Genomic DNA, 12,789 nt, shown 5'->3' with positions numbered 1-12,789 from the left:
GTTCACCATTCTTTTGATGTTAACAGACTCTATGTTAACAAAGGGCTTTCCAAGAGTCACATCTGTAGAGTAGAGAGAGGAAAGGGGGAAAACCTCACCAACAGGCCAACGTCATGACAGTTTCATGATTTCAAGACATGTATAACATACTACACACAATGGATTTGAGACCTATTCCAATGTCCTCCACTTAAACCCTAGGAACTCCCACCTGGTGGCTGTCTGCTTTTGTACTGTCGATACCTTCATGCCACAGGTTTGTTTCAAAGCTTCTACATTTGTGTTTAAGTAATGTGGGTGTTGTATGTTGCTTAATTACAATATTGTTCTATCTCAGGTCTGAGGTGAGTCCCTCTACACTTGTTTCAACACCAGCTCACTAGACTGGAGTCTACATGCTATGAATGTGATGAACTGCGAGTCATGATAAAGGGGACACTGTGAAATTGACACTTTTTTTTACTAATCTCTTTACAAATATAATGTTTGCATGGAACATGCAGCATCTGAAACCAGTATCTATCAAAGAGGGCAGCTAATCCACCTCCAGGTATGTGTCCACCAGGCCTGCCCATAGGACAATAAGTTCTCTGTCCACATTAGACTCCATTCTGAATTAATCTGTCCTTCCTAGACCTATGTGCACTGCAGTGTGGTCATCTCTAATCATGGTGTCTCCAGATGCTAAGTCTTGCAACAAGATCAAACCAAGGTATCTGGGCATGGGCTAGGGAAACATTGATTTATTCTATAACATGTAGCTTTAATGGGTGGCCAATCTGTTACAGATGAGAGAAGCTTAGTGGGGATGTTGTGTGCAGCTGCTGTGGCTCCAGGTGTAAAGGCTCTGAATAAGAACTTATTCATTGGTCCAGATCTATGATTTTACTTGTCTTAATGTGATTATACTATCATGGCTGTATAGTAATCTTCTAGGACTTGACAGTCCATTCATGTTTCAGGCTTATTTTAATGTATTGTCTTCTCTTAGACAGCCTCTATTGAATTCTGCCATTGATGGGGTCTGGAGCCAGCAGACTGAAAAGTTGGTGACCAAAGCAACAGACTCCCAGTTTGTGGTCCACACTAAGCTCCAGTTGTCCCAAGCCGCTGACGGCTTTCAGACACGAATTTATGAGGATAGGAGGCCTAGACTGAAGGAACCAGGGATCAGGAGTTTTGGCATGGAGGAGAGGTTCCCAGTGAAGAGGCTGAGGGCTGGGCAGCGGAACCTGGTGTTGTCCCTCCTGGATCTGATGAGGTCATTTGTAGTTTGGACAGGTTTAATTTTATTTATTCATTCCACTTGTATCCTTTAGTTAGTGTAACTTTTTCCACTGAATGGTTTTTCATTCATAACTGTTTTTATTTGTAATTTTTCTTTAGGGAGCTGGACAAGGCAGAGTAGCCTAGTCCAATGAACAAGGTGGAGTAGTCAATGAACATGTTTATACATTTGTATAAATGAATAAACTCAGTTTCTGTTATTGTAACTCCACTTTTTCAATTTAAATGTGTAACTTTGGCGAAAATATTCTCCCTTATCCTTAAAACTTAGGCGTTTTGGGCCCCTTCACACTATAGCGGGCCCCTGCTATAATGACCACGTAGTCAAACCCAGATGTCGCTGTAGGGATCTGTGGTGGGTAGTTGTGACCGTACACCCGCCGCTCTCCCTTTTACACCTCATGCACTGTTTTTTTTCTATTCCAAGTTTGACCCTGTCTATTTCCTCTGCGCACTGCACTGTCTATAAAGTGACCATGCTTTTCCCACGCAGTCTCTTTCCCCGGCCACAAAACAACCGTGAGTGTCTAACTCACCGTTCTTTAACAACTTTAAAAAACAAAAAAATATAAAAAATACAAAATAGAAAATCTTAAAAATAAATAGGCCTTCCGTAATATACAAAATAAATATACGTCGCTAAATTGTGTTACCAGGAGGCCTCGGGCTTAACCCGACGTTTAAGACAATTATATTTATCAGGAGAATACGCCGAGATTCCATTCTGTTTTAACTGTCACTTTTCCTTGTCAGCGAGTCTTGAAACTTCGATCTGAACACAAGTCGCATTCTGAGTGTTTTTACTCACAGATTCGGCCCCGGGGAACATTTCTTATCAACAATTCCCGTGATTATAGCGCGAAGGAAGAATTCATACATTTTGTGCACTCCGAGAAATGAACACAGAGACTACAGGGAGTTATCCAATGGCTTCTCTCTATGTTGGCGATCTGCACCCTGATATCACGGAGGCTATGCTGTATGAGAAATTCAGCCCAGCAGGACCGGTGTTGTCTATTCGAGTATGTCGTGATATGATCACCCGACGCTCTCTGGGTTATGCCTATGTGAATTTCTCGCAACCCACCGACGGTAAGCAATCAAGCATGCCTCCAAGATAACGGCGTAAAGAGTTGCTTGGATGTTGGATTTATTTGAGCATGTCAACAGTTCAGTGCATTCGTCCTATAGAGAATACAATGTAAAGCACATCTTGATTTTATTGAGTGTAAATCAGTTGTGATGTGATTTCCTGTTAAAGGTATCTACAGCATTCACACCTGTCTAGCACTCAGTGGTTACCTCCAGACGACATAATAGAAACATACCGATACACAGGCAATCTAAGAGGTGTAGGCTAAGCCCCAATGCTGCATGTAACAGAATGAATGAAAAACTATAGTGGGAGAGAATGTTTTCCACACAACTTGCACTGAACCATGCCTGGCACAGTGAATCAGACAACTAACACATGCAGTATGGACTCAGAATGCTTTTTACCCTTCATGGACTAACTGGTGAGTGGAGAAGTACAACATTTGGAATATCTCTTGACCCATATAGCAATAATTGTGGCCCACTTCAATGTGTCATTGTTTGAGGATTGACCAGGATATGCTCCAGGACTCCTGTTTTCACATGTACAAGACCCCTGCTTTGGATATGTTGTAACCAGCCTACTGTCTGTGTTGTGCCTCTAACTTTGAAACGGGTGGCTGCAGCTTTGCTCCAGAGTCCTGCTCCACAGTGCCTAACCCAAAGTGACCCATTTCTGCTCCTATTTAAAGGGCCATAAGGGAACCGTTCTGTAGTGAAATTAATTCCCAATACATTCCCTGCTGCCTTACAGACAGAGAGCGGAAGAAACAGCCCAGCTGAACAGTAAGGCCACGTTCCCAATGATTAGAGGTTGCACGCACCACAACCAATGGTTGCGTACCACTTTATTGACTGTGCTGTCGGGCACCAGAGTGCTAAAACATATGTGGTTTGCTGATACCTAAAATACCTATCCAGGCGTTGTAAGATCTGGCATGAGTCAGGTCGTGTTCTCCTGCTTAGACATTTCTAACTTGCATTTCCCTGCTTTCTGGGGATCATGTGATGTCCTCTGATCTGAGGAGAATAAGTCTGAATAGATTGCTTCTGCGAATACAATTCTGCTGAAACTTTTGATGTGGATTCAACACCCTTTTCTGGTTGGTTTTCTTGAGTAATTGTTGAAGTGTGTCATTCTCAACACCTCCATGTTCTCTCCTCTACATGTTGATCTGTGATGTTTTGCTCAGGTCGTAGTGGCTTACCATGTACGTGCTTGCAGGGTACACTGGAGGAATTTCCAACATTTGTTTCCAAGCCCCTGCTCCTATTGTAAGAAGTCTGAACGTTTAACACAGACTTGCACTCTTTGAATTACCACTCGATTCAACAATCACTCATCTTTTAATTGTCCAAAGTAGTGCTTTTATGTGCAGTAGAATCGTGTATTTGTTAGGAGGTGTGACCTGACACGATTGAGCTGTAGCATATGGGGTGTGTTCTACGACAGTGTGTCCGCCAACTTGTTAAGCAGTGTGGACCTATGGGGCTGTTTTCATTTCACACCTGCCACCAGATATCTGACTTAGTGTAGCTAGAGAACTCTGTGGTCACAATATAACCTGAAGGTTGTACTTTTATGACAATACACAATCAATATAACATGTCAGGAAGTAAAAGTGTAGTACAACTACCACAGATGTAGGCCTACAACTACAACCACATATTTGAGGGGAGTAGTGTTCCTTCGTGTGACTAAACTAGCTTTGGCTGACCGTCTCCACTTGGGTTTCAGCATGTCACAGCTGCATTTGTAAATAGTTACAAGACCTGGGGTTGCTTATCTGAACATTCTTGTTGAATGTGTCTCCCTCCATCAATGGAAGAGAATGAATAAACTCACTCCACACCAGCACATACCTCTCAGGACCCCTCTCTAAATATAGTCGCTCTCTCAGGCAGTCCAAATGTTGCCTGCCTATAACATCTAAAAAGTTTTAGTCTTCATACAAGGGTAATGTTTGACAATTAATTAGGGTGGCTATCAGCCTCGCCTAGAATAAACTATCCAGTTTTCAGTTGTATGACAAAATGCATTTACAGTATAATATCTTCAAACTGACCAGTGAAGTTCACTTGTTTTGTGTGTCACGTTCACTTGACCTCTTATTTGATTTCATCATGTTTATCTCTGCTATTCATCCATTGAGCAATCTCAGCTCCACATGGTGCTCAGGGTCTTTCATCAAGCATGGCCATGGGAACCTTCGAGAACTAGACAGACAGGGTGACCGTCACACACCTTCTCTGAGCTGGTTTGTGTGAAGTACAATTGCACAGCAAACTGCTGATGCCAGCAGACGCAAGGGAGCTCCGTTTTGTTTAACAGACATTTTTAGCTCTAAAGCCCGGGTGTGTGTTGCTGTGGAGTGACAGGAACAAAGGGGAGCTCTCTGGTTGGCATGTGTACCCAGATGGACAAGGGAGAGGGGGCAGGAAAATGAGAACTGGCACAACAGAAATCATGATCGGCAGATCTGGAAACGTAAATCAAAGTTACACACACTGACATAGGTAGTATGGACCATGAAAAATAATGCAATGGCTGGTGTTTATTGGAGAACCTATAAGAGAATGTAAAGTTTAAGAGCCATTTGCCTCACTGAATTATATCTGTACATGCACTATATGTCTGCCATTGTATCTATTCATTATGAGAGGATGAATCAACTATTATGACTTGTGTCTTGTGGCACTTCTGGTCCCATTTGTTGGGGTGTTAGCGCCATGTGCTCCTGCCTAGCCAACTGCCCCCCAACAGCTGCTCAGTGTGGTGGCAGGCTGAGGTCAGACTCCATAGACACATGGTGTAGTAGTTCGGACAATCCAGTAGTAGCATGGTTTCTTAAGTGTGCAATAAACTAGGGCCAGTAGTTTTTCCTGACCACATGACTTGACCAGGAGTAACTCCTGGTCCTATCCATCACGACACAATGTGGTAGTGTGAATGATTTGGGAGATGTACGTATGGTGCAGCATGGTGCGGTGTGCATGATTTGAAGTGAGCACTATATAGCATAAACAACATGGTGTTTGGTGGTGTACACAGTGGCTGATATGTTTTTGGCTCCATGATGTAAGTTAACACTCTGACCTCTCCCCTCTAGCCGAGAGAGCCCTGGACACCATGAACTTTGATGTGGTGAAAGGGAAGCCAATCAGAATCATGTGGTCACAGAGAGACCCCTCACTCAGGAAGTCTGGGGTGGGCAACGTGTTCATCAAGAACCTGGACAAGACCATCGACAACAAGGCCCTCTATGACACCTTCTCTGCCTTTGGGAACATTCTGTCTTGCAAAGTAAGATTGCAGTGTTTCTGACCATAGACATCTGGTATGACCATAGACTTGTGTACTTTTTTTAAAAAAGAGCATCAACTTGTCTCTCAAACAGGTTGTGTGTGATGAGAATGGATCCAAGGGATACGCGTTTGTGCACTTTGAAACGCAGGACGCAGCCGACCGCGCCATTGAAAAGATGAACGGCATGCTTCTGAACGACCGCAAGGTGTGAGTGTCTGATCAACGAAGAGCGGGTGGGGAGGTGTGGGGAAGGGGCTGAACTGGAGTTACATCATTGTGTAGAAAGTGGACAGTTTAGATCAATCAAGGGCAGCTAGGATATTGATGAGGATTGTACATGGTTTGAGTCTGAAGTAGGCCTATACTGTGACACGGAAAAAGGGTGAGGTTAGCAGAGGAACAGCAACCTGTAGATCAGGGATCGGCAACTGGAGGCCCGCAAATCTATCTTATTTTGTGGCCCCCGCCCCCATCAAAGTTGCCCATCCCTGCTGTAGATGCATATAACAAGCCTCTTTCTCACACTCAGTCCCCATACACCCTGTCTTTCTGTGTGATTTGCGTGAATTACACAACTAACAGTGAATGTTTTTTGCAGTGCTTACAGGGAAATGTGCCTTTAAACCTATACAACAACCCATTTCGACTCTCTGTGGTCACCTCACTCCATGTGTCAGCTGAGCATCCTTCTGTCTGTACGTTTGTCCACCCGTCCACCTGCCTGTCGTGTGTGTGTGTGTGTGTGTAACCACGCTTGTGTGTTTTAGTGATGGAGCGAATGCAGGAATGCAATACTGGAGCCAGATTGGGAGAGGTCTGCATAACAAGGTACAGTCTGAGTAGAAAAATATGATCTATCAACCTAGTCTGGTCCTCAGCTTTCCTTTTTATGGACCTCTGTCCCTCCATGCCTCAAGTCTTGGACCAGGAAACGTCATTGTGTCTGGTGTGTTCTGGGTGTATAGCATGAATGCTCACTTTGCCTGATTGTGGTGCCATAAACAGTGCAAGAAGAAGTGTGTTCAATGTTGTTCCTGAGAGGTCCTTGACTGACTCACTGTGCTGCTGTTCTATACAAAGTGCTTCTTTCATTTAATAGTCTGGGACTCCTCAATGTCAGTGCTGTGAAAACCTGCTTGCAGCCTGAAAACATGAATCTCAGAGGGAAAATATAAGAGATGGATCACAGTCCCTTTCTCCCTCCTGCTCAGGACCGTTTTACAAGAGTTGTCATTGCTCTCGCGTGGTGTTTAGGTTCGTTGGACGTTTCAAGTCTCGGAAGGAGAGGGAGGCAGAACTCGGGGCCAAAGCAAAGGAGTTCACCAACGTCTACATCAAGAACTTTGGAGACGACATGAACGATGACAAGCTAAAGGAAATGTTTGACCAATACGGTAAGCTGTGACTGAAACATACACAGTTTGCTTATTAGTGGAGACGTTTTTGTTTATCACATATTTGTCTTGCAATCTTTTCAAGGAAACTAGACATGCACTTGCATTTCTCAAAACGCATATAACTGAGTCCCATTTGTTCTTGTTTCCTCCCTGCAGGTAGAATTCTCAGTGTGAAGGTTATGACCGACCCTAGTGGCAAATCTCGAGGCTTTGGCTTTGTGAGTTACGAGAAACACGAGGATGCTAACAAGGTACTATTATACCCTCATAACAACAGTCATGTTAATACAAGTCAGCAGGCTTTTGTGGTTGGTGTAAAAAGACTAAGTGAGACAATCGTACAAATAATCGCATTGTGTTAACTTATGGGTTTACGGCATATAGACTGGCTGTAACAAATAGATCTCTACTCAGGCATGTGAGGAGATGAACGGCCAAGAGTTCAATGGGAAGACTGTGTTTGTGGGACGCGCTCAGAAGAAGATTGAACGGCAGGGGGAGCTGAAGAGGAAGTTTGAGATGCTGAAACAGGAGAGGATCAGCCGTTACCAGGTCAACTAGCATGTCACTCTCCTCTGGCACCACTATGTCTAATAGAACACTGATTACAACCAAATGCCATTAATCAACCTGACATCTTGTTTCATAGTACCCGTCCATTAAGGGAACAAGCCAGGCTGAATATGTATGTTTGTGGTCATGACACTGTTTTTCTGGTTTCAGGGTGTTAACCTTTACATCAAGAACTTGGACGACACCATTGACGACGAGAAACTGCGCAAGGAATTCACCCCATTCGGGTCCATCACCAGTGCCAAAGTAAGAGAGTGCAGCAGAAGCCAAGACAGTGCACCACAATTACTATTTTCAGTTGTGTATTTGGAGTGTGTTATCCAGATATAACACGGCTTCTCTTGCTGCAGGTGATGCTGGAGGAGGGGCGTTCCAAGGGCTTTGGGTTTGTCTGCTTCTCCTCTCCTGAGGAGGCCACCAAGGCTGTGACTGAGATGAACGGGCGCATTGTGGGCTCCAAGCCCCTCTACGTGGCCTTGGCTCAGCGCAAAGAAGAGCGCAAGGCCCACCTCACTAACCAGTACATGCAGCGCATCACTGGCATGAGGGCCATGCCTGCCAACGCCATCATCAACCAGTTCCAGCCCGCCAGCGGATACTTCATGCCTGCAGTGCCTCAGGTTAGTGAGGGAGGGAGAGAGGGTTAAAATGGGTTTGAGAGAAAGTTATGTGGGATTTACTGGAAATGCCCTTAAAATGCCCTTCAAAAAGCCATGTCAAGGTTCTGACAGTTGATATGATAAATACTGCTGTGCAAATGCCAGTAAGATAATTGGCACTGTAACAAGTGAGTCAGTTGTTGTTTATAGGATGTAGAACTTTAATTTTGTGCAACATTATTGCATACATGGTTACACTTCTGTCATTAACTGTGTGTGTGTGTCCCAGGGCCAAAACAGGACCACCTACTATGCACCCAATCAGCTGACCCAGATGAGGCCCAACCCCCGCTGGCAGCAGCAGGGTGGCAGAGGCCAAGGTGAGGGTTAGAGATGACATCATACATAATAACTAAATGTATCATGGGCTATATACAGTGCCTTGCGAAAGTATTCGGCCCCCTTGAACTTTGCGACCTTTTGCCACATTTCAGGCTTCAAACATAAAGATATAAAACTGTCTTTTTTTGTGAAGAATCAACAACAAGTGGGACACAATCATGAAGTGGAACGACATTTATTGGATATTTCAAACTTTTTTAACAAATCAAAAACTGAAAAATTGGGCGTGCAAAATTATTCAGCCCCTTTTACTTTCAGTGCAGCAAACTCTCTCCAGAAGTTCAGTGAGGATCTCTGAATGATCCAATGTTGACCTAAAGGACTAATGATGATAAATACAAGCCACCTGTGTGTAATCAAGTCTCCGTATAAATGCACCTGCACTGTGATAGTCTCAGAGGTCCGTTAAAAACGCAGAGAGCATCATGAAGAACAAGGAACACACCAGGCAGGTCCGAGATACTGTTGTGAAGAAGTTTAAAGCCGGATTTGGATACAAAAAGATTTCCCAAGCTTTAAACACCCCAAGGAGCACTGTGCAAGCGATAATATTGAAATGGAAGGAGTATCAGACCACTGCAAATCTACCAAGACCTGGCCGTCCCTCTAAACTTTCAGCTCATACAAGGAGAAGACTGATCAGAGATGCAGCAAAGAGGGCCATGATCACTCTGGATGAACTGCAGAGATCTACAGCTGAGGTGGGAGACTCTGTCCATAGGACAACAATCAGTTGTATATTGCACAAATCTGGCCTTTATGGAAGAGTGGCAAGAAAGCCATTTCTTAAAGATATCCATAAAAAGTGTTGTTTAAAGTTTGCCACAAGCCACCTGGGAGACACACCAAACATGTGGAAGAAGGTGCTCTGGTCAGATGAAACCAAAATTGAACTTTTTGGCAACAATGCAAAACGTTTGGCGTAAAAGCAACACAGCTCATCACCCTGAACACACCATCCCCACTGTCAAACATGGTAGTGGCAGCATCACAATCAGCAGCATCATGGTTTGGGCCTGCTTTTCTTCAGCAGGGACAGGGAAGATGGTTAAAATTGATGGGAAGATGGATGGAGCCAAATACAGGACCATTCTGGAAGAAAACCTGATGGAGTCTGCAAAAGACCTGAGACTGGGACGGAGATTTGTCTTCCAACAAGACAATGATCCAAAACATAAAGCAAAATCTACAATGGAATGGTTCAAAAATAAACATATCCAGGTGTTAGAATGGCCAAGTCAAAGTCCAGACCTGAATCCAATCGAGAATCTGTGGAAAGAACTGAAAACTGCTGTTCACAAATGCTCTCCATCCAACCTCACTGAGCTCGAGCTGTTTTGCAAGGAGGAATGGGAAAAAATTTCATTCTCTCGATGTGCAAAACTGATAGAGACATACCCCAAGCGACTTACAGCTGTAATCGCAGCAAAAGGTGGCGCTACAAAGTATTAACTTAAGGGGGCTGAATAATTTTGCACGCCCAATTTTTCAGTTTTTGATTTGTTAAAAAAGTTTGAAATATCCAATAAATGTCGTTCCACTTCATGATTGGGTCCCACTTGTTGTTGATTCTTCACAAAAAAATACAGTTTTATATCTTTATGTTTGAAGCCTGAAATGTGGCAAAAGGTTGCAAAGTTCAAGGGGGCCGAATACTTTCGCAAGGCACTGTATCTAGGCTATATATACAGGCTATATTTATTAAATTACTATATGTCCTAGTGACATTATGTTGACTTGAACTGCTGTCCAATAGTAACACTGCCACCCCCCCCCCCCCTCTCCTCTAGGTGGTTTCCAGGGGATGCCCAACTCCCTGCGCCAGCCTGGTCCACGTGCCAACCTGAGACACCTGGCACCCAGCGCCCAGGGCCCACGAGGCATGGGGCCTGCTGGAGCTCAGAGAGTTGGTAAGGCTGGATTCCCTCAGTATATCTGATAGCCACTGATTATAATTTACATGGTGGAAATATTACCTCATCAAGCTTGATTACTGGCTCATCATACATCCTTATGTGTCATCCCTACCATTAGGAGGTGCTGGCCAGGCTATGGGTCCTCGTCCCTCCATGGGAGTCCCTGCCCCTCGTGCCATGCCACCCTACAAGTACGCCACCAGCATACGCAATACTAACACCCAAGTGGTGCAGCCCATCGCCTTACAGCAGGTAAATCTCACTAACCTCCATCTTTAGCATAGTTAATGCTGCCTCCTTCATCCTTCATCTCTTCTGTCCCTCAAATCTCTATTTTCCCTTCCACTATTTTTCTGTTCCATCACTCCCTTGTTTTAACCACTTTCTTCCCTGTCTTCTTCCTCTCAGGCTCAGCCAGCTGTACATGTGCAGGGTCAGGAGCCTCTCACATCCTCCATGCTGGCTTCTGCACCCCCTCAGGAGCAGAAGCAGATGCTGGGTGAGTGCTGGAACAGATTGGTGGTGTGTCATATTGGTCCTTGGAAGTTCAATGCCAAATTCTAGAGTCTAGAACCTTTGGAGGGATTTTGAACATCATTGCAATAAGGTGCAATGATACAGTAACATTTGAAACCGTGAAAGCCAATCTTAACCCTCCCTGTCTCTTGTCTCTCTCTCTCTCAGGGGAGCGCCTGTTCCCCCTGATCCAGGCCATGCACCCCAGCTTGGCAGGGAAGATCACTGGGATGCTGCTTGAGATTGACAACTCTGAGCTGCTGCACATGCTGGAGTCCCACGAATCCCTGCGCTCCAAGGTACCAGGAACAGGATAATATCAGATCATAAAAATGAATCTAGGATCATATAGTGTTGGCTAAGGCTCTAATTGTTTCTCCTATTTCTCTGTGTGTTTGTGCAGGTGGAGGAGGCTGTTGCCGTTCTGCAGGCCCACCAGGCAAAGAAGGATGCCACACAAAAAGTGGGAGTCATCCCTACAACCACTGCTGCCTCTACTTCCTGATGTGTAAGACCGCTTACTAAATGTTTGTTAGATTAGTTTTGTTAATAGATGAGAAAATGTGAGCTATGATATCACCGAATCATGAGCTTTTGCCCTAGCACTGATATAATGGTGTCTACTCAAACTTTTTGGCAACATACATTAATGGTGTATAGATTTGCAAATTTAATCCATTGTTTTTGATTAGTTAAATTGTAGTGGGTTCATATTTCTTATCCAATGCTTTTTGTGTCCCCCCCCCCCCCCCCCCAGGACACAATCAACTGAGAAAAAGATGTGGAGAGATCACTACATTGGCTTCAAATGACTGGGTCATCTCTACAAAATCCTATGCAAAAATAAATAAAAACAAGGTTGAAAAAAATTGAAAAAATCTTTTAAAAACATACTTAAATATTTTTTTTAAGAGATTACAGTACTTAATTTGTCTAGTTAGCTCTGTAATACATTTGAACTTTACCAAAAGCAAAACTTCCAACTAAATAAGGCCCTTTATTTTGTGGCCAGGACAGACCCCTTTTCTCTGATGAAAATTTGCTTTGCTCTTATTCTCTGTTTGAAGGTTTTGTTTTATGATTTGATTTGGACAATTGGATTCCTCCGTCCCATCATGTTATCATGGGTGGTGTGGTATATGGTATTCTCAATAAAGGGATGAATATCAAAATTACAATGTTTGTTTTTCTTTTCCACAATAGTTTGCATACTGCCATAGCCCCATAGTAGGCATGTTCACACTGCTCATTACCCCAGGGCTAAATCTTAGGTTAACCAATGCTTGTTTGAACCGGATAAGCTAGTCCACGGACTCTTAACCCGGAGCTAAGAATAATGCAGTGTAAAAATGCCTAGTGTGTACACATTTCATTGCTCAAGTGAAGCATTGAATAAAGATTAGATTATTGGTTATTGATCAAATTATTCATTCATTTCACAACCAAAAAGCTCATTAATGTTACATGAATAACACTAGCTACCTTAGCAAGAACTGAGGACCATACAAAAAAAATTGGTTTGGGGAATTGAGAAGACAACTATTATACCAACTAGCCAGCAACAGTGATTGAAAAAAAATAAGGTACTATACTGTATTTTGAGTTGAGCTGTAAGATTTCAGCTTTTGGAGAGTCCCACTGGTTAAGATTGAGCGATAATTGTTAAATGGAAAAGACAGGTGGCGCCGGAGCTCAAA

At 43.7% G+C, this 12,789-nt stretch overlaps 1 protein-coding gene across 1 annotated transcript; it reads left to right on the top strand.

The window, feature by feature from the left end:
• The first annotated feature begins 1,732 nt into the window (after positions 1 to 1,732).
• Positions 1,733 to 12,266, top strand: LOC139383317 (polyadenylate-binding protein 4-like). The gene is made up of 15 exons (XM_071127802.1): positions 1,733 to 2,379; positions 5,493 to 5,686; positions 5,781 to 5,896; positions 6,944 to 7,083; positions 7,243 to 7,337; positions 7,501 to 7,638; positions 7,810 to 7,905; positions 8,010 to 8,279; positions 8,548 to 8,638; positions 10,451 to 10,570; positions 10,695 to 10,828; positions 10,985 to 11,075; positions 11,261 to 11,391; positions 11,496 to 11,600; positions 11,850 to 12,266. Exons 1-14 carry the CDS (start codon positions 2,184 to 2,186, stop codon positions 11,595 to 11,597), a joined length of 1,914 nt encoding a protein of 637 aa, XP_070983903.1. The 5' UTR covers positions 1,733 to 2,183; the 3' UTR covers positions 11,598 to 11,600; positions 11,850 to 12,266.
• The last annotated feature ends 523 nt before the right edge of the window (positions 12,267 to 12,789 follow it).

The sequence above is a fragment of the Oncorhynchus clarkii genome, chromosome 25 (assembly GCF_045791955.1).
Source record: "Oncorhynchus clarkii lewisi isolate Uvic-CL-2024 chromosome 25, UVic_Ocla_1.0, whole genome shotgun sequence".
NCBI classification, from domain to species: domain Eukaryota; kingdom Metazoa; phylum Chordata; class Actinopteri; order Salmoniformes; family Salmonidae; genus Oncorhynchus; species Oncorhynchus clarkii.
Note: the sequence above shows the minus strand (reverse complement) of the source record. Positions and strands in the feature narration are given on the sequence as shown.